The sequence below is a fragment of the Phacochoerus africanus genome, chromosome 8 (genome assembly GCF_016906955.1).
Source record: "Phacochoerus africanus isolate WHEZ1 chromosome 8, ROS_Pafr_v1, whole genome shotgun sequence".
Classification (NCBI taxonomy): domain Eukaryota; kingdom Metazoa; phylum Chordata; class Mammalia; order Artiodactyla; family Suidae; genus Phacochoerus; species Phacochoerus africanus.
The window spans coordinates 37,102,380-37,129,682 of NC_062551.1; the positions used below are offsets into that span (position 1 = coordinate 37,102,380).

General features: G+C 35.5%; 1 protein-coding gene across 1 annotated transcript in view; it reads left to right on the forward strand.

The window, feature by feature from the left end:
• The window catches only part of ITFG1 (integrin alpha FG-GAP repeat containing 1), a 224,048-nt gene that overhangs the window by 101,252 nt on the left and 95,493 nt on the right, over positions 1-27,303 (forward strand). The window contains exons 9-10 of the mRNA XM_047789955.1: positions 7,455-7,549; positions 9,621-9,793. Coding sequence (XP_047645911.1) covers positions 7,455-7,549; positions 9,621-9,793 — 268 coding nt within the window. The remainder of the gene's footprint in view (positions 1-7,454; positions 7,550-9,620; positions 9,794-27,303) is intronic.

Below are 27,303 nucleotides of genomic sequence, written 5' to 3' on the forward strand. Positions count from 1 at the left end.
AAACCAGTATAATATTGTAAATCAACTGTACTGCAGTTAAAAAAAGACGAACATCATAGTGAGAAAACTAAAACTGCAGTGATACACCATTTTCATTAATCAGAGTGGCAAAAATCAAAATATTTGATAATTTGTTTATTGGTGCAACCTTTCTATTAAAGACTCTCAAAATGTAGTATGGCTCCCAAGGGGTGGGGAGAAATTTTCCTGCAACTCTTTCAGGGGATCCGCAAGATCAAAACTAACTTTGCAAGAGCAGTAAGATATTATTTGTGTTTTACACAGTGTTGAAAATTGCTCTGATGATATAAAATCAATGGTGTGTGAAGCTGCTTACCATTTGGCACAAATCAATGTAGTAGCCCCAAAATTTTATTGTCATTCATTGTATTCCTCACCACCGTACACTCACAGTATTAAAATAAAGAGGAAAAAGAAAGAGAAATGGAGTAAGAAAAATACTTTCACTTAAGAATGTTTCTGTTGAAGCGGCAAAAAAATAATAATTTTATTAAATCTGGAGTTCCCGTCGTGGCACAGTGGTTAAGCGAATCTGACTAGGAACCATGAGGTTGCAGGTTCGATCCCTGGCCTCGCTCAGTGGGTTAACAATCCACTGTCGCCATGAGCTGTGGTGTAGGTCGCAGACATGGCTCGGATCCAGTGTTGCTGTGGCTGTGGCGTATTCTGGCAGCTACAGCTCCGATTCGACCCCTAGCCTTGGAACCTCCATATGCCACGGGTGTGGCCCTAAAAAAAGAAAAATTAATTAATGAATTAATAATTTTATTATATCTCAACCCTGAGTACACAGCTTTTTAGTGCTCTCTCAGACAATAAGAAGTATGCATAGGAGTTCCCGTCGTGGCGCAGTGGTTATCGAATCCGACTAGGAACCATGAGGTTGCGCATTCGATCCCTTGCCTTGCTCAGTGGGTTAAGGATCCGGCGTTGCCGGGAGCTGTGGTGTAGGTTGCAGACGCGGCTCGGATCCCACGTTGCTGTGGCTCTGGCGTAGGCCGGTGGCTGCAGCTCCGATTGGACCCCTAGCCTGGGAACCTCCATGTGCCGCGGGAGCAGCCCAAGAAATAGCAACAACAACAACAACAACAACAAAAGACAAAAGACAAAAAAAAAGTATGCATAAATTTATCACTTCTGCACAGAGTATGGTGGTTATCTTGATGGAAAACACTGGTGTAATTGAGTTGCAAGCAGAACTAACAGGTTTTTTTGGTTTGTTTGTTTGTTTTGTCTTTTTAGGGCTGCATCCAGTGGCAAATGGAAGTTCCCAGGCTAGGGGTCAATTTGGAACTGCAGCTGCCTGCCTATACCACAGCCACAGCAAAGCCAGATCCAAGCTGCATCTGCATCCTATGCCACAGCTAATAGCAATGCCAGATCCTTAACCCACTGAGCAAGGCCAGGGATTGAACCTATGTTCTCATGGTTACTAGTCAAGATTGTTACCCCTGAGCCACAACGAGAACTCCCTAACTGGTTTTTTGTTTGGTTTTAATGTAACACCATTTTCACCATTTTTTTGCTTGAAAGAACAACTGACAGACAAACTATGGTATTCAGACTCGGAGATTTGGCAGCCATTTTCTCTGAAATATACAAAGGAGCTTGTCACTTGAAGAAAACAACTGCTGGGAAAGTGCCAATGATAAAAGTTGATCTTTCAAGCGAAAATTAGAACTTTGGAAATTTACCTGTTACCATGAGCTGACAGCTTCCTAAAGACTTTTTTGATGAGATTAGTGGTGATATTAACAAATATGGATTTTCTTGTATTATATTATGAAGTGTTTTAGCATTGAAATGATCTACATAAATCAGTAAACCAGTGTCTTCTAAATGTTTGATGTAAGATTTTACAAAGTCATGCATTGGTTAAACACCCATTCAAAGTGCAAGATAAACTAATGGATTTTAATTAACAGAGTACGAAAAGTTCGTTGAAACAGCTTCAGATTCTTCATCGCACCTAACCTTTAAGAAATTATCACTTGCTGAATTTTACTATAGCAGGGAAGAATGTCAAAGTTACCTGAAAAGGCTATTAAAATACTTCCTCCATCTACATGTTTTCTTATTTGCCAACCAATAACAACAGAATGAGTACAAAAGCAGTATGAAAATCCAGCTTTTCTCTACTAGGCCACATAATGCTATTCTTCTTGCAAGATGTTTTTGTTCTGGAGAGCAGTTATTTTTGTGGAAATGTTAATTGTTTATGTGTAATATATTTATGGATGTTACTTTTCACTTAAATATTTAAATATTTCCTAGTCTTAATTTCAGGTAAGTATACATAGGTATAACCCACATAGACAAATGTTGGGGTCCCCAGTTTTTAAGGGTATTAAGGATTCTTGAGACTAGTGTGAGGACTACTCTATGGAGATTAAAATAAAAAGTTTAATTATATATAGTCATTAAATCAGTAATTTCCATTTTAGGAATTTATACTACAAATATAATCGCACAAAGATGAGATATTATGTGTGCAAAGTTCATTTTGGAGTATTTGCATTACCAAAAGATTGGAAACAATTCAGGTGTTTGCACATCAATAGGGAATTGACTATATTAAGGTATACCCATAAAATGTAATACTGTACTGTATATGAGGCAGATATAAATTTATCAGTGTGGAATGATCTCAAAAATAATATATTAACTCAAAAGTTCAAAGTGCCAAAATTTCGTATATCATTTGTACAAAATTATATATGTATAGATATATGCATAGCCTGTGTGGGTGTTGAAGGATACACAAGAAGAACTGCTATGCTGGTTGCCACTGTGGAGGCAAGCTGGAAACGAGTAGTAGGAAGACAGTTCTAAAAATCAGTACCGTTTGAACAGTTCTAGAAAATATAGAAACAGCTGTACCTGTCCCCCCCAAAAAATTCCAATATTTTTATAATTATTTTTCAGATTTTTTCCCAAAAGTGCATGTATAATTACCTATTAGGGGTTAAGCCAGGTTAAAAATCTAAATCTAACTGATCTTGGTTCTACCTTCTTAGCATTACATTAAAATCTCCATATACTCTCATGGAGACATTAACCAGAAACAGTTATTTTATTTTATTTTATTTTATTTATTTTTGTCTTTTTTCCATTTTCTTGGGCCACTCCCATGGCATATGAAGGTTCCCAGGCTAGGAGTCGAATCAGAGTTGCGGCCACCGGCCTACGCCAGAGCCACAGCAATGCAGGATCTGAGCAGCGTCTGCGACCCACACCACAGCTCACAGCAATGCCGGATCCTTAACCCACTGAGCAACGCCAGGGATCGAACCCGCAACCTCACGGTTCCTAGTCGCATTCGTTAACCACTGAGCCATGACAGGAACTCCAGAAACAGTCATTTTATATAGTAGTAATTGTTTCATTGTGATAACGAGTTGACCTGCCCAAGGGACACAAATATTCGCAAAAGATGACCTGGGTTCCGTCTCAAGAGGCTGGAGCCAGATGCAGACTGTTTTAAATGGACAGTGGAATTTGATCAGCAAAAGAAGTTTATTGATAATGGAGGAGCATGGTCTAGACAGAATTAGATAGTAACCCCTGGTGTCAATGGGAGACCTTAAGAGCAGTGGTTCCTACACTTTGTCACACATCTAAATCAACTAGAGGGCTTATAAAATTGTAGACTGCTGTGCCCCAGGCTCAGAGGTTCTTATTCATTAGATCTGTACGGGGGCATAAGAATTGACATTTCTAACAGGTTCTCAGGTGATGCTGATACTGTGACACTGGGAAGCACACTTTGAGAATTACTGCATTGGAGAAGTTGTGGTTTACAAAATTGATAATCTTGGGCCAGAACAATGAGCTGAAATTTGTTTGAATAATACCACAGGTCAGTTAATTTCAGGAGACTAAAAATGTTATGAATGTTTAAGCAGAAACATAATATAAATGTGACCCTTTCTTATGTGTATTTTCTTCTTTTACCTCTGCTTAAAGACATAAAAATTATCATACCAAAATTCATTATAATCCATTTTTACAAAAGCAACTTTTAGTGTTCTCTTGGTTTTAAAATTAAAATTTTTCAGAAAATCAATTTAAATCATTAAATCTATCTTATTATTATTATTATTATTATCTGCTTTAGAGATAATTTTGTTTGAAATTTGACTAAGTTAACATGAGATGGAAACTGACATGTGTTTAGCGTGCACTTTAGTCTCTAGCGGTCCACCATTCCAAACACATTTTACACTACAGTTTACAAAATCAATTAGTCAAAATGTCATTCCTTCTGTTACTATTTCTGTTGAAACTTTGAAACAGAATTTTAGCCTTAAAAATTACTGTAGGAGTTCCCGTGGTGTCTCAATGGTTAACGAAGCCAACTAGGAACCATGAGGTTGCAGGTTCGATCCCTGGCCTTGCTCAGTGGGTTAAGGATCCGGTGTTGCCATGAGCTGTGGTGTAGGTTGCAGACGCAGCTTGGATTCCGCGTTACTTGGCTGTGGCATAGGCCGGTGGCTATAGCTCCGATTCGACTCCTAGCCTGGGAACCTTCGTATGCCGCAGGAGTGGCCCAAGAAATGGCAAAAAGACAAAAAAAAAAATACTGTAAAAAAATGCACTGAAGTTCTTAGGAGAAGGCAGTCCAAAGTTAATAGTACCTGGGACTTCTTTAAGGAATGTGTACCAATTTCACTGACTGGTATCTCCAACAGCATGACTTTACTCATGGTCACATTATATTTCAGAGAATTTCCTTATTACTAGTTCCTAACCTTGTGCCTCTATTGATTCCTATGAAACTTATTTTTCTGAAACTATTTTCTTCCTAGGCATAATAACTTAATAAAAAAAATATTCCCATAGTTTGAAGTTAAAAAAAAAAAAAGATTATGCAGGTTGTAAAAGACAGGCTACGGAAATATTCTAGATTAAAGGAGGCTAAAAATAACAACTAAATGCAATTCCTGCCCCTAGACTGGGTCCTGTGTTGGAGCGGCAAAAATGCTAGAAAGCGACGTTATTAGGTCAATGGACAAAATTGGGATATAGGTATAGTATAATAGGTAAAAGTATCTATGTGAATTGGTAGTTGTACTGTGGTTGTGTAAGAGAAGACCCCTATTCCTAGGAATACACACTCAAGTATTTAGGGGTCAGTGGCCATAATGTATATAGTTATGGTTAAGAAAAACAATTGATTTCACAAAACACACAAATGATCAAATTAATGGGGTAAAATGTCAACAGGCTGATTTGGTTAAAGCATTTACAGGAATTTTTATATTTTTATTATTGCGATTTTAAGTTTGAATTACAAATAAAAAGTTTTTTAAAAATGCAGGAAAGTGAAACATGTAAGATTTAAAAGTTTGTTGACTTTGAGAGAAAATGACCTTTGAGCATGAAGTTGGAGTCTCAGAAAGCTATTCTGTCATTTCCCCTAAATAGGAAAAACAGCACAAGGAGTGCATTCTCTAATAAGAGTTCTAGATTTCTATGTCCATATCTATAAATATTACTGATAATTCCTACCAAAAGGCATGATTATGATGTCACAACCTGAGTTAGTTATATGTTTAACCAAGGGTATTTGTCAGCATTAAATATCCATCAAATCATGGTCAGAATGCTTGTGGGAAATGGAAGCTACTTGGAAGGAAGAGCAGATAGGGGAAAAGAAATTGTAAATCAGAATCTAATCAGAGCATTTTGTCACTGGGGTAAAAATGAAAGGCAGGGACTGCATAATGTTCTGATTAGTTCCGCATTAATTGCAATAAAATGGCTTGGGTTTTAATGAAGTTTGTGATATTAGAGCCAGTTTATAAATCACATTTTGCACTCAATTCTTATTTGGCTAGCTCTTTTTTTTTTTTTTTTTTAACTGTGATATATGTTTATGCCCTTGAAAGCCTTCTGCTTTCCAAATATTCCTGCCTAGAGTTGTATCCCTTTCTCTCTCAACTTATTTCACAGTAGTGCAAATGTATACACTGTCACATTGCAGATATTCCCTGTACTTTCCTTTTTTTTTTTTTTTTGGTCTTTTTGCCATTTCTTGGGCCGCTCCCACGGCATATGGAGGTTCCCAGGCTAGGGGTCAAATCAGAGTTGTAGATGCCAGCCTAGGCCAGAGCCAGAGCAACACAGGATCCGAGCCGTGTCTGCGACCAACACCACAGCTCAGGGCAACACCGGCTCCTTAACCCACTGAGCAAGGCCAGTGATCAAACCCGCAACCTCATGGTTCCTAGTTGGATTCGTTAACCACTGCGCCATGACGGGAACTCCTATACTTTCCATTATTAATGCAACTAATTTATTTATTGTTATACTCCCCTAAGTAAGGGTTTTCTGTCACAAATAACATTAACTAACCATGAGTCGTAAGTAATTAAACCATGACATTAAATGAAAGAAACTCATTTTTCACCAGGCTATGCTTTTACTTTTCCTTGCTGAGGCCAGCTTCCCATTGGCTAGATTTTCATCCCACACAGCCTAAAATTCGTTTTTTTCCTTTTGAGTATGTTTTTGGGGACATGATAGGCTTGCTATAGTTAGGTCTCTCTTACTATGTAAACCTATGCAAGGAAGGACTTTTTAAATTGTTAATCCTTATATGTATATCCTTCCAAGCAAAGTTACTACCCCAGGCGCACATTAAGTGATATATCAAACCATAACAAATAAATCAGCAAGTAAAGCCGCACAAAATTAGGCCCCCAATTTAAAAGTTATTGTGAATGCCCCTGTAAAGATTTCACTCTGGGCATCAGTATCTGGAAGGAGGCACTAGCTAGAAGGGAGCACTAGAGGAAATGACTCCAGGTTCCTCAGTAACCTCATCTCTGGAGGTCTTTCCAGAACATTGTGCAGCTGTTTAAAACCTAGTCAGTTGGAAATGACGTCTGTATTCCCTTCATTTGCCTTTTATTGATAAAACTGTATTGGTGCTTTTTAGAATCTAGGATGCTGAAAGCTTTTTATAACTCTTGAATCGAAATTTATGCTGCATAAAAGATACTTGAAAGTACGTGTAAAGATAAATTATGTGTAAAGACATTTAAAATAAGCCATGTAATGATGGGTTACTGTTGACATGCTTATTTTTCTCCATGTCAGCAATGATAATTATGTAAATAAGTCAAAAGATACATTCTTTACATCGATGATTTTAACATTAAAGCCTGAAATGAGGTCTTCTTCTAACATTGGATAAATATTTAACCAGAAAAAAGCAGGCAGTTTAAAACAAGGCACAGCCCAGGTAATAGGCCAGTGCAAGGCCAGTGTAACTTTTTAAAACTGAATCACATTCACTGTAAAACCGTGCAAAAATTCTTCAGTTTATCTAGATTGATGCAGACTTTGAACAAATAGGAAATGTAATCTGCCATACAATAACACTGTTTTGTGGCTGTTAATGGACTCTTGAAAGTTTCTTTTGGCAGATGGAGATGGAAATATGGATCACTTACTGCCAGGCTGTGAAGATGAAAACTGCCAGAAAAGTACCATTTACTTAGCAAGATCTGGAACAAAGCAGGTATATCTATTTGTTTGTTAATGTAAGTAGAGTTATGCTCCTGAAAAAAATCTACAGAGGTTAGAAAAAGTATTTTAAAGTATTTGAGTATTTGAAGAGAAACCAAAAATGAATTGACTTCCTCATTTTAACTGAATGAAATGCTTTTAAATCTATTTTTTATTGGTTTATTAAGAGAAAAAAAGTACTATTGTAATCATTTCTGGTAAAGATAACCTATCCTTCATCCTATAACTAAATGATCTGTTGGCCTTTTACATGCTGAGAATAGGGCAAAAAAAAAAAAAAAAAGAGTCGTTTTCAATATTGATGGCACCTTCTGAAAGGAAACCAGTAATATAGTAGGTAGAATTAATCAGTTTTATTTTCTATTTTGGGGTAATAAATGATAGAATACCATTTTTATTTTTATAGACCTTATAGGTCGGAAATACTACCTTTCATTCTAAGACACTAAAGAAAACGGATCTTCATACAGTCAGCATTCTAAAAGCATTTAACTCACACCCATAAGCTTTATTATCGTGAACTTCATTTTTGAATTCTGGATCACTGGAAACATTAGGTCAAATAACACCTCATCACTGGTTCACAGCTATAAGTAAACCAAGTAATTACAGCCTGTCTTCAAGTGACAGACTGCTGTAAGACTGTTTTCAAATTATAGTCATCTCTCTCAGGGAAGATAAATGTCAGAGTTCTTTGTTGACTGTTAAGGATGTCACGTTAATGAAAAATCTTTTTACTTCTTACACCCTAATACATTTACCTAAACAGAAATACTTTATCTTCATTAATAAATTGTCAGCCCCTTCAGAAATTTGTGATAAGTTGACATTTTATGAAATCCCCCATCCTCTTCCATATCAAAACAAAAAAAGTTATTTTTTTCAAAATCACGTGAAACTTTAAGACATTTGATGATATGCAATAGTTTTTTTTTTTTTTGCTTTAAGAAAGATTGAAAAATTGATTAAAGATGCACACCACTTTTTTAAAACAGCTGGTTTTCAGTTAAGCTGTTTTTTTCTTTTTTCTTGGCAAATTATGCTTTCTTTAGATAACATAGAAAATGTTTGGGATACACTGGATACTAAACCCTTTTCAAGAAGCTATTTTTTTATATAGTTTGGCTTGGAGCCATATAAATGAGTCACCTGCTTATAAGGAAAAAAACATCTGTAGGCATGTTTGGCCTCCTGCCATTTCACACCAGCTGCACCTGTTTCTGTTTGGACATTTCCAGGTTATGTGCCAGCATGCCTGCTTTTAGCTAATTATTGGCACATCTTTAATTTTAATGTGATGATTTCCACTCTTCAGATTTTTAGTTTGCATTAGGTTATTAAAAGTAAAGATTTGCGCATTGAGAAGAGAAAGTGATTTCCAAAAGCTGAAATTTGTAATGAACCTATTCTCTCTGTTCTCTTTATTTCAATAGAAATTTAAAATATTTTGTAAATAAAGTTTCTGTTTGGGTGACAAACCTCATTCCCCTGGGCAGGCAGAGCTTGTCAGTTCTAGTATTGTTTGGAAAACCCAGAGCTGCTTTGCTCTGAGATTGATGACTAAGGTCATCATCGCACGTAAGAGGCAAAGGAGGAGAACAAGGGAGACTCTGTCATGCTGTCGTTTTCTTCCTAAGCTAGTCCTCTGAAAAGACATCAGTGTTAGGTAATATTGCTGTTTGCTCTAATTTTAAAAATATCCCTTGAGGTTATATTTCCACTCAACGCAGATTTTAAAATGGACAATTCAATTATGTGGTTATTAATATCAGTTCAATCCTAAGAATCTGTGGTACTGTGAAAAACCCACTAAGGCTCTAAGTGCCAGTTCAAAGAATGATGACTAGTGATAAATTTTAAAGGATACTCTTTTACTCCAGATTGTCAGTTGCCTATTTTTCACTGTAAATTTTAATACCACACCGTTTTGTAGAGATACAGAACTTAAGTAAGATGGTGCTTAATTATCTTGAGGACTTTTCATGGGTCATTTGTTTTGCAAATGGTGAATTTTATTCTAAAAATAACTGTAATGTCTCATCTTTTTTTCTCTTAATCCATAGTGGATTCCTGTCCTGCAGGATTTTAGCAATAAGGGCACACTCTGGGGCTTTGTGCCTTTTGTGCGTGAACAACAACCATCGGAAATACCAATTCCAATTACCCTTCATATTGGAGACTACAACATGGATGGCTATCCAGATGCTCTTGCCATACTGAAGAATACGTCTGGAAGGTATGGAAATTAAGTCACTTGAGAATATTTGTAAAATATCTTCACGTGATATTTGTGAATAGCACTTAAGTATGGTACAGTCCCTTAAATAAGAATGCAGTGAGCCCAGTGCCTATTTTTAACATGATCCCTGAGCTTCTCCCAACTGCTTAAAATACCTGTTCCTTTCCTGTTCTATAGAAACAGTAAAGGGCTTATTTTTCACTCAGCAAAACTTAATCTTTAAAAGGTGAAAATTTTTATAAGCAAATGACTCAAGTACATGGTGGTTCAAGAGTTGAGCCTAGGCTCAGTTTCAGTTCAGCCGCTTAGCACATATGTGACCCTAAGCAGATTCCCTACAGTCCTCATCTGCAAAATGAGAGTAATAACTGTATCTCTGTTGTGGAGTTGTAGCAAAGATTAAATAAGATAAAAATAAATGAAGCAAGAGTTCTCTTGTGGCGTGTTGTCCCCGCAGTGACTTGGGTCACTGCTGGGATGCAGATTTGATCCCTGGCCTGGGAACTTCCATATGCTGTGGACTTGGCCAAAAATAAAAGAAGCAAAGCAAATAGCAAGATACTTAGAACATCCTAACTTTACCATAAGTGAATGTTCGCTTACTGTTGCTTGTTTTGTAATGATGTTGAGAATTCCATCGTGACTATTGATATTATTTATAAATAGAAAAGTTTTTAGTACGTTTATTGCTTTATCAATGATTTGGAATGCTACAGCTACTTTTTCTTTTTCCTTAAGTAGCAGTACCAGTAGCTAAACCAATATAGTTAAATTCACAATTAGCCTGAATCTCAGCAGAATATTTTTATTACTTTATTATACTCTTCATATTACAATTAGTTATATTTCTTAGCCCTTATTCTTTCTTGTTTCCTGCATCATATGTATCCAAAATTTTTCTTCTGAGCATCAATTCATATGTTGCCTCTGGAATCAGTGATGATTCAGTTCCACATGGCTCCACATGGCTAATGATGCAATACAACTTTCCTGGAAAGAGAATCAAACATTGTTTGATGTTATGATTTTAACATCAGACCATGTTGTCTAGAAATGTGATTTTTTAAGAAAACTGTACATTGTTAGTGAATATCTCTAAATATTTATAGAATATTATGAAGAGTCAATAACTTAAACTTTTCTTAGGACCTTGATTTGAAGTTATAACCACTCTGAGTTGTGTGTACTGAATTTTTCAGGGATCTCAGCGTCATGCTCCATAATCCAGATTGTGTACACTCATAACCTGTGTGTGTGAAGTAGATCTGATGTAATATCTGAGATGAATGTGATTTTTATTCCTTTTATAGACACAGTACACTTAAAAACAAAGAATTGTAAAATGTAAAAAAATTGTAAAAAAATGTAAAATTTTCTTTAACACCCTATTTAAGAATAAAGAATTAGAAATTACATCTTAAATTCATTTAAGTCTATGATTACTTATTCTTAGAAAAACATGCAATTTATATTTTTGTCATAAAATATTTTTTCAACATTTTCTCCTTCAAACCATCAAATAGTTAACTTAACCTTTACCGTTCAGTAATAATGGTGGTATCAAAAGCAGTGAACACTATGGCTCTATAGGAAACATGAAGTAAAAGGCAGTCATAGACTCTTGATACTTTTATAAAAGTAACTGTTGAAAACCCAGGGTTTCTTTTCTGTTCTCTTGGGACTGATGAGAGTCAAAGGATAGATTTCATTGCATCATACTATTCGTTAAAATGCTAGATGAGAAATAGCCCTATACTTAAGAAATGTATTTCTAGAATTCAGCATGATAAATTCTTTGAAACATAGTAGGAGGAAAAAAAGACATAGGGTGGTGCATTATAATCCTTTCTACCATTCACTTTTGTTGGAAAAGCATTTTCTAATTTTTAACTGATTTTCAAGACTGCTAGATTGCTGAGAAGTAGTACAGGGTTGCAGTTTCTAATTTCAAGGGTTGCTACCTGGAGAGTTGTGTCCATTTTTTTCCTGCAGGCTTTGAAAATCAAGTAGAAATTAACTACGCAGATGAAAGTGAAATCTACAATATATATTTCATGAAAAGAAATTCTGAAACAATGGTTTGTTTATTTGTGTTTTTTGTTTTCAGAAGAGAGTTGCTGTTTGGGTTTCCATTTGTTTTATTATCTTATCTTTGATTTGTGGAAAGTTAACCTTTAAGATCAGTTGCTTGTAAAAGACCTGTGATGACATTTAATAGAGTCAGTAAGTGGCTCTAAACGAAACAGGTCTCTGATCAACCCTTTTATTTCAGCACCACCATTGACTGAAACCTATGGTTTTTTCCCCTTGGCTATCCCATTGCTACTCAGCTGCCCTGTGTTTACTGTCATCTTCTGTTTAGTCACGTTATCTTAATTATCTGAATTTTCTTTCTTTTTTTTTTTTTGAAAGAAAGGAAAATTTAAAATGATATTGTTCCAATAGTGTGCTCTTAAACTAATAATAATTCTGTTTTTAGAATTTTTAATTTCTTACAGTAACACTGAAAATATTTTTATGTCCTAAGCCTATAAGTGTGCTGTTGAACTTTTTTTTTAAAGGAACTGAATGATAAATTGTAAAAAAGATTATTTGAGTACCATTTATGTAATTAAACTCTTTTCCTATGACTTTCCAGTCACTATTTTTTCTTTTTTTAATGGAAGTATAGTTAATTTACAAAGTTGTATTAGTTTCAGATGTATAGCAAAGTGATTCATTTACACGCACATGCACACTCTTTTTCAGATTGTTTTCCATTATAGATTATTATAAGATGTTGAATATAATTCCCTTTGTTATATAGTAGGTCCTTATTGTTTATCTATTTTATATGTAATAGTGTATATGTGTTAATTTCAGATTCCTTACTTATTTCCCCTTCCCCTCTGCTATCCCCTTTGGTAACCATAAGTTTGTTTCTTATGACTGTGAGTTTGTTTCTGTTTCATAGTTAAGTTCATTGGTATCACTGTTTTAGGTTTCACAGATAAGCGATGTCATGATATTTGTCTTCCTCTTTCTGACTTACTGCACTTAATATGATAATCTGTAAATTTATCCATGTTGCTGCTGCAGATGGTATACTTTTTATAGTGAAGTAAGATCACATTATGTGTGTGTGTACAGGTATATATCTATTGAATGAGAAAAAGACGGATGGATAGATAGATAGATAGACAGACAGACAGATACCACATCTTTATCCATTCTGTTAAAGGACACTTAGATGGCTTTCATGTTTTAGCTATTGTAAATAGTGCTGCAGGGAACATTGGGGTACATGTATCTTTTCAAATTAGAGTTTTCTCCAGATATATGCCCAGACATGGAATTGCAGGATTGTATGGTAACTCTGTTTTTAATTTTTTAAGGAACTTGCATACTGTTCTCTGTAGTTTGCACCAGTTTACATTCCCATCAACAGTGTAGGAGGTTCCTTTTTCTCGACACCCTCTTCAGCATTTATTATTTGTAGACTTTTTGATGATGTTCATTCTGACTGGTGTGAGGTAATAGCTCATTGTCATTTTGATTTGCATTTCTAATAATTAGCAATATTGAGACACAGACACAATCTTTTCCTGTGTCTGTTGGCCATATGTATGTCTTCTTTGGAGAAATATCTATTTAGGTCTTCTGCCCATTTTTTAATTGCATTCTTTTTTTAATATTAAGCTAAATGAGATCTTTGTATATTTTGGAAATTAATCCCTTGTCAGTACCATAATTTTCAAATATTTCCTTCCATTCCATAGGCTTTCTTTTCAGTTTGTTTATGGTTTCCTTTGCTATGCAAAAGCTTTTGGATTTAATTAGGTCCCACTTGTTTATTTTTGTTTTTATTTCCATTACCCTAGGAGACGAATCCAAAAGGATACTGCTGTAATTTATGTCAAAGAGTGGTCTGCCTGTGTTTTCCAATGAGAGTTTTATAGTTCTGACCTTACATTTAGGTCTCTAATCCATTTCAAGTTTATTTTTGTGTATGTGTTAGAGAATGTTCTAACTTCATTCTTTTACATGTAGTTTTTCTAGTACCACTTATTAAAGAGACTGTCTTTTCTCCACTGTATATTCTTGCCTCCTTTATCACAGATTAACTGACTATAAGTGTGTGGGTTTATTTCTGAGCTCACTATCCTCCATTGAGGTATATGTCTGTTTTCATGCCAGGACCATATTGTTTTGATTCCTGTAGGTTTGTTGTATAATCTGAAATCAGGAAGCCTGATTCCTCTAGCTTCATTCTTCTTAAGATCGTTTTGGCTATTTGGGGGTCTTTCGTGTTTCTGTACAAATTTTTAAAATTTTATGTTAGAGCTCTGTGAAAATTGCCCTTGGTAATTTGATAGGGATTACATTTGATCTGTAGATTGCCTTGGGTAGTATGGTCATTTTTAACAATATTGATTTTTCCAATACAAGAACACAGTGTAGCTTTCCTATCTGCTTGTGTCATTTTCAGTTTCTTTCATTGCATCTTATGGTTTTTAGAGTATAGGTCTTTTGCCTCCTTAGGTAGGTTTATTCCTAGGCACTTTATTCTTTTTGATGTTCTTAATTATTATGTTTTAATCAGCCACAGTTACTAGAAAAACTAGTACACAAAAATGAAAGGTTTAAATTGCTTTTTGCCCAGTAGTCGTATATTAGAAATTTTATTTTATGCATATATTAGAAAAAACATTCCCCTAAATACTCCCCTAGAAATATTAATTGTCATAGGTAAAATTAAGTATTAATTTTATAGTTACTCTTAGGCTTTTATAGGAAAATTTAATAAACCATATTTAACTTAATATTATAAACTATATTGGATCATTTTTGTAAATTCAAAAATGACATTTCTAATTTGCTCAGAATAAATGTATGTTTGTTGACACTAGTATTGTAATCTAGAAGTTGTGTTAATGATTTATTTATCATTTTTCAAACACATACAGTGCATGTTTCTTATTTTAAGTATTTAACTGAAGATATAAAAGAATGACTTTTAGTCTTTGTTATGACTATTCCATATTACTTAATAAGAATGTTAGTATATTTAAGAAATGCTTTATTGTTGTTAAGAAATTGCAAAACAGTGGATGCAACTCTATAGCAAAACCTCAGCTTCCAGCAGGAATTTAGAGGAAATCCAAATCTAAAAGTACTAAAAAAAAAAATTCTTTTAAACAGAGGGTTTTAGTAACAAGGGAACAAATTCTGAGTATCAGCTGTAAGAACACCCAAAATCTGTTAAATGGCAAGTAAATCAATAAATGTCCAAATGCAATGTATTCCTTGTCAATTAATGCTGGGACGAAATGGCTTTATTTTATAAAGTCATATCCGTTTTTTTTTGTTTTTTTTTTTTAGGGCCGCACCTGCAGCATATGGAAGTTCCCAGGCTAGGGGTCAAATTGGAGCTGCAGCTGCCAGCCTACATCACAGCCACAGCAACACAGGATCCAAGCCACGTCTGTGACCTACGCCGAAGCTTACAACAACTCTGTATCCTTAACCCACTAATCGAAGCCAGGGATCAAACACACATCCTCATGGATATTAGTCAGGTTCTTAACCCACTGAACCACAACAGGAACTCCCTATAAAGTCAGTTTCATGCATATTGCTTCACAATAATTTTCTAGGATGCTATTATCTTTATTTTGTAAACATGGAAATAGTCCCAGAAATGTCAGACAACTTGTCTAAGATCACATACTTGCAGTCAGAACTCTAATTTGAGTTCACAGAATCCAAATCCTTTTTATTTTCCTGTAAGAAAAAAATTTAAAAGGAAGTAGTAGATAACCAAAAATAACACATTTTTAACAGAGGTTAGAAATGATGATTTGGGCAGATAGTAAAAGTCACTCTGACAAGAGAAAGAAGCAGCAAGCGAAGGACAAATAAATAAAATCCAAAAGTTTTCTAAGTTCTGAAGAGGAAAAACAAATAACTGTATATTCCATAGTAGTAATTCCTCACTGAAACTGCTTGCTGTCAGAAGAGACTGATTATGTGCAAGGATGTGGTCTCTTATGGTTGTCATTCAGAAACCAGAGTTATAATTTGGATGTGTTTGTGGTACACACTTACGCTACCATTATGAGAGGATGGAGAATGATGTAAGCAAACTGGAATCTGAAACTTTGTCAAAAAAGATGTACTGGGGACTTCTGCAGGTATTAGCTAATTACTACTCAGTATAATCTGCATTTTCATCTTCACCCTCAGCCTTGTAGAATCATTTAACTTCCCATTGATAGCCTGAGTGGAGGAGAAAAGGTTACATTGTGTTTCTGATGTTCTCTTTAGTAGGCGGGGAGATGGATAGTACAGATGCCAACATCCACTAGGACATTTCTGGGCACTGTTGTTTTTCATTTTTGTTATGAACTGTAACAAAGGGTTTCATCATCGTTTAAAGTTAGGTCAAATCTCCATTACTAATTTTATGTTTTTGCTTCGAATGATTCACCATAATCTTTTAAATAAAACTAATCTCCATCTTTTCCATGGGTATCAAAAATATAACAGACCTTCTAATTTAAAATAAAAGCCAAAACATCCCATGCCTATTTTGCCTAGGAATGTTTAGGAGTAGTTTGCAAAATAAATCTTAGTAGTCCATGTCACATAATTTCCATTTGTTCAGATGTTTCTAGGGAGAATAGCCCATTTCTGACATTATAGCCCACATCGCTATGTCTTATGATCAAAAGCATTAACTAATCTTTAATTTATGAACAATAACTCTGGATAGGAAAGTTATCTGCATTCCCAACTTATTGAAGGCTAAAGAATATTTTAAATTTTTTGCCAAGGGTATTTTATAGAATTATACATAAGGAGTTGAGCAAGGTTATTTTTGTAAAATGTTTTTTAAAATTAATGGTACTGAGGAGTTCCTGTCATGACACAGCGGAAACAAATCCAGCTAGGAACCATGAGGTTTCGGGTTTGATCCCTGGCCTTGCTCAGTGGATTAAGGATCTGGCGTTGCCCTGAGCTGTGGTGTAGGTCGCAGATGCATCTTGGATCTGGCATTGCTATAGCTGTGGTGTGGGCCGGCAGCTGTAGCTCCTATTAAACACCTAGCCACCTGGGAACATTTGTGGCCCTAAATAGCAAAAAAATAAAATAAAATAAATAATGGTACTGAATTCAAAAATCATATTCACATCATTGCTGGATTTAATAAAATGTATTGTTCCTAAGCAAATTATTATACAGTCTCCAGAAGTATTCAGTATGTGATTTTTTTAAAATGTTTTTACAATATAGGATATCTTATCAGGGCTTAAATTTACTTTTATTTTTATACGTTTCTGTTTTCATTGTCTTATTCAGAAACTTCTATTACCTCAAATGAGGGAGAATAGTAAATTAGCCCAGTATGATGTGGCAGGATAAAAAATGACAAAATGTGTTTGAAATCTTATTCTGGGTGGTTACTCATCTTTGAAGAACTCATACTGTTTCATCACTGAAGAACTCATACTGCTCTGTTGATTAACCTTTACTCACAAACCAACTTCAGATTCAGTAGTTGGATATTGTAAAGATCATATTTTTTCTACAGTAAGGTTGCCTGTTCTTCTGCCCTAATGAATCCCATGTTAAAATTCTTTATCCCATACTGAAAAGAAAAAGGATCTACTAATTTGTTATGAGGGGGAAAAAATTATGTAGATGGTAACTTTAAAACACTAGCCATCTCTGTTAATTCCAAAAGAATATATATTAAATATTATTTGCTTTATCAGCAATCAGATTTAATCACTCTGCTAATAAATTACTGACACACAAAGTAAATATTATTTGCTTTATCAGCAATCAGATTTAATCACTCTGCTAATAAATTACTCTGACACACAAAGTATATTGGCATGATGTTGCATCCTTCTATTATTTCCTTCAAATCCAAAGGTATAGCCCCTTCGTGTTTCTAATTTTATTTGCCTTTTTTATTTAATACGTCAGACTTGATTAAGGCTGGTGTATTTTATTATATCATTCATGTCTGTGTTTTTGTTGTTATTATAGTGTTTTTAAAATTACTCTTGGAGTTCCCGTGGTGGTGCAGTGGTTAACTACTCCGACTAGGAACCATGAGGTTGTGGGTTCGATCCCTGGCCTCTGTCAATGAGTTAAGGATCCGGCGTTGCCATTAGCTGTGGTGTGGGCCGCAGACGCAGCTCAGATCCTGCATTGCTGTGGCCCTGGTGTAGGCCGGAGGCTACAGCTCCAATTGGACCCCTAGCCTGGGAACCTCCATATGCCATGGTAGCAGCCCTAGAAAAGGCAAAAAGACAAAAAAAAATTTTTTTAAATTAAAAAAATAAAACAAAATAAAATTACTCTTATTCTCAATGATAAGATGGGTTTTTTCCATAAATTTTCAATTTTTTCACTCTATTTAAATCCTTCCCTTTTTTGCTTTCTTTGGGTTTATTTTTGGTTTTGTTTTAGTTTATTTCATTGAATACTTAGATAATGGAATTTTCTACTTATTTTCAAATAAGTGTTTTTAAGACTAAATATTTTCTTTGTACTTGTTTTCAAACCACGTATTTTGACAGTTGCTGCTTTTGCTCTTTTTAAATTTTATTTTAAATTTCTCTTCACCTCCAAGTTATTTTAAAAGATGTTTTTAAATGTTCATGTAAATATGTTTGGAGAATTGTTTTCTATTATCGTTTTAGGGTTTGAGTCTATAATTGTTTATTCTTAAAATTATTGCATTGCAAAAACATAGATCTGTCTAGTACAATACTTTTCAAAACTTGTAGAGATTTTTCTGGTAGTTTAAATGATAACCAAATGAATGATTATTTGAAATATCATGTTAATTGTGTTACACAAATTTTCTGTATACCCTTACATTTTTTATGTGCTTTTAAAAGTATGTTAATCCTGGGAATTCCCATTGTGGCTCAGCAGGTTGAGGACCTGACATAGTCTCCGTGAGGATGCGGGTTCAATCCCTGGCCTCACTCAGTGGGTTAAGAATCCATTGTTGCCACAAGCTGTGGAATAGGTCACTGTTGCAGCTCAGATCCAGTGTTGCCTTGATTGTGCTAGGCCTGCAGCTGCAACTCCAATTTGATCCCTAGCTCAGAAACTTTCATATGCCACAGGTGCAGCTGTAAAAAGAAGAAAAAAAAAGAGGGGGGGAAGTACATTAATCCTCCACTATGAAAGTATACAATTGTGAGCTTCTCTATCAATTTTTAATTTATATGGTTGCAATCTTGATTATTAAGTCCATAAGATTTTGTCCTCTCACTTTTGTTAATCATGAAATAACCCTTTTCATTTAATGCTTTTTGCTTTGAATTTTTCTTCTTTTTGTAATATTATAATTTCTATGCTGATCCTTTTTCTTAGCATTTACTTGGCATATATTTCTACTCCTTTATTTTCAGTTTTTCTGTGGTACTTTATGACATAAAAATTTGCATTCAGTGAAATGCAAAGATCATAAATGTGTAATTTGATGAGTTTTAATAATGTTTATACCTGTGTAATCAGTACAAAATATAAAACAGTTCTGTCACCTAGAAAATTTTCTCATGCTTCCTTTCTAGCTAATCTCCAGCCTCATAGGTACCCAGTGCTTTGATTTCTATCAACATAAGTTGGTTGTACCTGATTTGAACCACAGAAAACTACTGAGATAATTAAAGAGGACCCCTCCCCCTAAAAAAGAAGAGAGATTCCATATTCACATATCAGAATTCTCAGTGTTTTCTCCAGAGAAAGTTAATTCTCTCCTTCTCTTCAACCTAACTTATGTAATATTTTTTTTTTTTTTATTCTATTTTGCTTTTTAAGGCTGCACTCGTGGCATATGGAGGTTCCCAGGCTAGGGGCTGAATTGGATCTACAACTGCCAGCCTACGCCACAGCCACAGCAATGCAGGATCCAAGCCATGTCTGCAACCTACACCACAGCTCACAGCAATACCAGATCCTTAACCCACTGAGCTCACGAGGCCAGGGATGAAACCCACAACTTCGTGGTTCCTAGTCGGATTCATTTCTGTTGTGCACCACAGTGGGAACTCCAATATTTTTATTATTAATTTCTCAAACTTGATCCATAGATTGAACACAATTCCAATTAAAATCCAAATAAGCTTCTGTAAAATTCATATGCTGATTCTGATATTTATGTGAAAAAAAACTAGACTAGCTAAATTAAAATATTTAAATCAAAACCTGTGTTAGTCAAAATTGTCTTGAAGAAAACAACAAAGATGGAGGACTCATTTTTACCTGAGTTTGAGACTTACTATGAAGCTGCAGTAATCTATACAGTGTAGTATTTGCAGAAGAATGCATTTAGAAATCAGTGGAACAAAGCAATGGGTCCAGAAATAGAGCTATACATATTATGATTAACTGATTTTTTTACATAGAAGCCAAGGCAGTTCAGTGAAAAAGGCATACAAGTGGCCAATAAACATATGAAAAGATGTTCAGCATCACTGGTAATTAAGAAAATGCAGGAGTTCCCGTTGTGGTGCAGTGGCTTAAGAATCTAACTGTAGCAGCTTGGGTCAGTGCAGAAGTGCAGGTTCAACCCCTGGGCCAGCACAGTGGGTTAAAGGATCTGGTGTTGCTGCAGCTGTGATGCAAGTCATGGCTGTGGCTCGGATTCTGTTCCTGGCCCTGGAACTTCCATATGCCACAGGTGTGGCCATTAAGAAAAAATAAAAGTGCAGTTGAAGCCATTATGATACACTTGTTGATACCCACTAGAATGATTGCAATTAAAAAAGCCAAAAACACCAAATGTTGGTAAAGACTTAAAACAACTGGACTTCTCATACGGTTTTAATAAGAAAATACAATTGCATAATTAATTTGGAAAACTGGCACTTTCTCATAAAGTTAAACATGTACTTTTCCTGTGATCCACCAGTTTCATTTTGAGTACTTATGCAGGAGACATGGGCCTGTTATTCAGCCTAACATGATCTGAGACCCTCTGACTTCGTAAAGATTCACCCTTATACTGCATGCAAAATATACTCGCTTCATCTCAACATCTCCAAAGGTCTAATCCATTAGTGCATCAACTTAAGTCTAGAATGTCATTTAAGTCTCATCAGCTCAAAAGTCCCAAATCTCATAATGCAGATTATTTAAATTAGGCATGTGTAAAGCTATCAGGGTAATAGATACTAAGGCAGTTACTCTTCATTTATGGATGTGTGAAATTAGAAAACAAGTATTTGCTTCAAGAATGCAGTGGTGGGACAAGCATGCGATAATAATTATAGGTATTGCCATTCAAAAAGGGAGAAAACTGAAGGAAAAAATAATTTACTGGTCTCAAGCAATTAGAAAATCCAACCAGTCATATTACAGTAGGTGCGAAGGCCTGAGTCTAATCTTCTGGGTTCCTCAGCTCCATCCAAGGGCCCATGGCTCATCCATTTTTCCTGAAGGGTAGTTTGCAGCTGAGTAGTTCATCGGTCTCTTTCCTGCCTGTAGAATTTTGAGAATCTAACAGCCTTTTTTTTATTTCATCCTCCCTTATTCCTTTCCATCCAAGCTGGCAGTATTTCTTCTAGGGTAGCATTCTTAAAAACATTGTGCTCTCTTATATATGTGTCTAAAAAATTCTTCCATCAGACAAGAGGCCTCCCCACAAACTTCCTTGGATAAACCCATCTCCATTTTTGACTTCTGAGATGGCTAAGGGGATACATGAGTCACAGACCTAACCTCTTCAGAAAGCCCTATTTGTGACTGAGTACTCTAATTTTTTTATCCTTCCAAGACAGTAAGGAAATACTGTCCATTCATACCCTTGACATTATCTCCTGAACAGGTTTTCCTGACTCAATTTCTTAATTTTTGTATCTTTTTCCAACTTGTGTCGGCCAATAATTTCTCAAGTCACCAAGTTCTGGATTCTTTTTGATTAACAGTCCTTCCCTCACTTTATTTCCTACCTGTCACATTTTATATGAACAGTAAAAACCAAGTTTTACCTTCAGAAGTTTTCTTCAAAATCTCCTCAGTTAAATGTCCACATTTGTCACTTAAATTCTGCTTTCCATATAATTGTTGAATACAAATCAGCTAAGCTTTCTGCCACTTTATAGCAAGCATTCTCTTTCCTCCAGTTTCCAATAAGTTCCTCCTCTTTTTGAGTCCTTACCTGCAGAACTTTTAACATCCATTTTTCCACCAGGAGTCTGTTTTAGGATACGTATCCTCTATGAAGGTATAGATTTTTTTGGTCATTCTTCTAAGCCTTCACTATCAGTCTTTAACATACATATTTCTACAAACAGCAGTCTGTTCAAGGTAGTCTATAGTTTTTCTGTCATGCTCCTTAAAATTGTTCCAGCTTCCACTGGTTACCTAATTTGAAAGTCACGCTCATATATTTAGATATCGTTATAGCACTACGCCACTTCCAATACTAAAATATGTATTAGTTTCCTATTGCTGTTGTAATAACTTATCACAGATTTAGTGGCTTAATACAGATTTATTCTGCAACAGTTCTGGAGGTCAGAATTTATGTATGAATCTTAAAAAGCTAAAACCAAGCTGTTGGCAGGGTTGGTTCCTTCTGGAGGCTCAAGTGGAGAGTTTATCCTTTGCCTCTTTGATGTTCTAGAAGCTATCCTTGTTCTACTGAGGCCCACATCAGCAGGCGTGCTGTCTCTGTACACATCCCCGTTTCCTCTGCTGCTTCTGTCCTCACATCACCATCTGTCACTAACTTTGGCCTCCTTCCTCCCTCTCATAAGAACACTTGTGATTACACTGGGCCCACCCTGCAGCAATCTCCATACCTCAAGATCTTTAATCTGATCACTTCTGAAAAGTACCTTTTGCCATGTAAGCTAACATACTCAGAAGTCCTGAGGATTAGGATGTGGGCAACTTTGAATGGCCATTATTCTCTCTGTCACACGTTGTGTATTGGTACATTTTTCTCAGGATAATTGCTAATGTTTACTGAGCACTGGTGATGTGTCCTGGTGTTGTGCTCAGTTTTAAATAAGGTATTTCATATTTGATCCTCATTGTTATCCCAGAAATCTGGTTCTGTTGTTATGCTACTTTATAGATGAGCAACTTGGGTTGCTATATATAGAATGAATTGAACACAAAAGATGACATGTTAGAGGTGATAAATGGGCTTTAAATGCTATTTTTCAAAATGTAGTGGACTAGCGAAAACAGTCTTAAAAAAGAACAATGTTGGAAGTCTTAGACTTCCCGATTTCAAAACTTACTAGAAATGATAGTGATCAATACTGTGGTACTAGCATAAAGACAGATAATACAATAGAATAGAAAGCTTAGAAATAAACCCTCACATGTATGGTCTAATGATTTTTGAAAAGTGCCGAGACGATTCAATAGGGAAAGGACACTTTTTTCAGTAAATGATGTTGGGAAAACAGAAGGTCCACATACAAAAAAAAAAAAAAAGGTTCTTTTCCTTACACTACATACAAAAATTAATTCAAAATACCTAAACATAAGAGCTAAAACTATAAAACACTTAGAGGAAAACACAGGGGAAGTCTTCACAATATGGGGTTAGGCAGTGATTTCTTGGATATAACACCAAAAAGCACAGGCAACAAAAGCAAAAGTAGACGAATGGAACTACATCAAAATGAAAAAAAATGTACTTTAAAGGACACATCAACAGAGTAAAAACACAACCCATAGAATGGGAAAAAAAATACTTGCAAATTATATATCTGATAAGAGTTATGTTCACAATATATAAAAATTTACTCCAAGCCCAGCAACAACTACCTCACACCAACCCCCCTCCCCAATTTAAAATATGACTTGGATAGATTCTCTTCCAAAGAATATACACAAATGACCAGTAAGTACATGGAAAGGTCCATTAGGGGAATGAAAATAAAAACCCCTAATAAGGCATCATTTATCAACAGTTAGAATAGCTATTTAAAAAAAAAACTAATTAACAAATTTTGATTAGGATGTAGAGAAATTGAAAATTGTGTGATTCTGGTAGGATTGTAAAATGGTGCCCCTGTATCTAAAGCAGAATGGTGGTTCCTCTGAAAATTAAAAATAGTTACCATGTGATCTGGCAATTCCACATCTGTATATATAACCAAAAGTATTGAAAACAGGGTCTCCTACAGATACTTATACACAGTGTTCATAGCAGCCTTATGCACAATAACCAAGATAGATACAACCCATATGCTCATCAACAGATAAATGGATTTTAAAATGTGATTTATACAAACAGTGGAATGTTTCTCCTTAAAAAGGAAGGAAATTTTGACTGACACATGTTACAATATAAATGAACCTTGAGGACATTATGCCAAGTGAAATAAGCCAGTCACAAAAAGAAATACTGTATCAAATTCATATGATTCCACTCGTATGAAGTACCTAGAGTAGTCAAATTCATAAAGACAACAATTACAATAGGAGTTACCACGAGCTGGGGTGGGAAGGGGAAGAGGAGTGGAAATTAATACAGGAGAGATTTAATGAATACAGTTTCAGTTTCTAAAGGTGAAAAATGTTCTTGAGCTGATGGTGGTGGTGATTGCACAACAATGTGAATATACATAATGCCAGGGAACTGTATACTTTCAAAGTGTTAGACAATTTTTTTAAATCTTATAAAATATTAAGAGGATTGTCTTCACCTGCAAAAGTGGAGACAGTAAAATATGTTATCTAAGAGGAAAAAAAAATCCCTACCTTTCCTTACCAAGATAACCTTGAAAGTACCTAAAATATTGCTTTAATCAACTAAACTGAATATCTGTCTTTTTTTCTTCTAGTCTTCATCTTATTTCAGCTTGTCAAGTAATTTTTCTTATATTATACTTATTTGTGTATTCATTTGTTTAGAAACTAAAAAGTTCTGGGTAGTTTTTCAGATGCTTGAGATAGAACAGAGACAAGAAAAGATAAAGCCCTTGCTTCTCATTGACTTTTACATTCTATTGTTTAGGGCTGAGGCCAACAGTATACTTTAACCTATGTTTGTCAAATAGGGCATTGCCAAATTAATAGCATTTGAGATTAAGCTAAAATGATGAGGAGATAGCCACATGAGAACTTCTGACTGCATCATAAAACTTGGTCATTAATTTATTCACTGAACAAATTTTATTAAGTATAACATGTTCCTGGCCCTCTTTTATACTCAGGAAATAACAGTACAAAATGAATACAGTCCCTGATTGTTTAGAGCTGACACTGCAGTGGAAAAAAAATAGACCATAGACAAATACATGTAAATGTATTGTAAAATGGAAGAAATAAGTACCATGAAAACAAAACTAAGCAAGCAGTTGTGTGATAGGATGGGAGTGGAGGACAGCTAAGAGGGCATAGATAATTTGGGATATAGAAATCATTGCATTATCTGCTCACTGAATGCACTGAGCAGGAAACCATGGGAATATCTGTTAAAGAGCATTCTAAGTAGAAGGAAAAGGTCCTGAAAGCTCATGTTTAAGTGTTCCAGGGAAATGACTTTGGCTGGAGTGAGTGATCCAGAAAATGGTAGAAAATGAGTCCAAGAAGTAGCCAGGGGCCAGATCATTTACAACTTTATGGGCCTTAGTAAAGGCTTTGGATTTTACTTGAAGTATCATTGGAAAACATTAGAAGGTTTGAACAGAGGCAGGATTTAAACTAAAAGAACCATTCCTAATTATTCTTGCTACTGTTTAGAGAATGGATTTGAGGTGAAGTTGGGCAAGACTTGAATAAGGGAAGCCGCTTAGGAAGCTGCGGCAGAATTATCTTCTAAGCAGGAGATAATGGTGAATTAAGGTCGTAACAGTGAAGTTATGGCTAAGTGATAGGTTTTGCTATAAATTTAGAGGTAAAACCAACAGGCTTTCCTTACGAATTAGGTGCAGAGTCTAAGAGCATGAGAGGAGTCAAGGATAATTCCATGATTCTTGCTCTCACTGGCTGGGTAAGTGGGAATGCCGTTTCCTAAGACGGGGAGCTGTGAAGCAGAAGCAGTTTGGGTGCTGGTGAAAGGAATGTATAGAATCTGTTTTGGGTATGTTTGGGTTGGGATGTTCATTTACCCATCCCTGGGGAGTTGTTGCATAGGTAATCGGATATGCAAATAATGTAGTTCAGGAGAGAATATAAATCTGAAGTGGAAAAAAATTGAACACTCAGCTTATGTATAATTTTTAAAACCTTAAGGCTGAATAAGATAATTTAGGGAATTAGTATAGATAGACAAGCAGTCTGATAACTGAGCTATAGCGCACTCCCACATTTACAAGTCAGAACCAGAAATAGCCAGCAAAGGAGACTGAAGAGTGTGGCCAGTGAGGAAAACCATTACAGTGTGGGTTCCAAAAGAAAGAGTGTCAAGGAGTAGGAGGGTATCAATTGCATTAAATGTTGAGAGTCTGGATAAACTGAAGATTGAGAATTCACTGTTAGATTTAGCAACGCAAAGCTATTCGTAATTTGGACAAGATTATTTTTAAAGAATTAAAGTCCAGTGGGAGTGGATTCAAAAGTAAATAGGGTTTCCAATATCAAAGAAGATAGAATAATCAAAATACATCTTATTCCTCCTACTAATTTTACCTAAAATACATAAAATATGTAAAACAATTATCATAAGACTCTGAAAGGGGACAAAAGGAGATAAACTGGCTAGGGACCTCAAGACTGGAAGGACAATTCATTGATGAGTTCCCTAGTTTTTGTTTTTGTAATGTTTTTATAGTTAGTTGAGTTTTTGGTTGTTTTTTCACTGGGTTTTTTTTCTTAAATATTCTGGCTTATAATTCAGAATTGCTGTTGAGTGAAGGTAAAACAAAAAGCCCTAAGACTCTCAAGCCAGAGGACTGGAAAGATGGAGGAATTGTATGACAGAAATCTTTTTAGCCAAATCTGTTATTTCTCACATTGTAGGAGGCTAGAAGTCCAACATCCAGGTACCATCAGGATTTGTTCCTAATGAGACCTCTCTTTATTACTTACAGACAGCTGCCTTCCCGCTGTGCTCTCACATGAACTTTCCTCTGTTTCTAGTGTCTCTTGCTCTTCTTATAAGGACATCAGTCTCCTGTAGGATTTGGGCACCACCTTAACACTTTGTTTTACCTTAATTACCTGAAAGGCTCCATCTCCAAATTCAGTTACATTGGGAATTGGGGCTTCAACATACAAATTTGGGGATGGAAGGATGTGATTCAGCCCATAGCACCTGAACACCACATGAACACCATGACAGAGGCCACCACCCTCCTTACTGGGTGCCATGGAGATGGGGGAGTGGAGTCTTCTGGAATATGCCAACTGGACATTAACAGGCCCTCCTCCGCTTCTCCTTATGTGGTAAACAGGCTGAGGCAAAGCCTTGTTGACCATTCCCACCTTCCATTAATAAAGTGCTGTACCACCTACTTCCTCTTCAGTGCTTTAGAGACTGAGAATGGAGCATTGTTGACCATCCCCACCCTACTCTAAGCTAACATCAT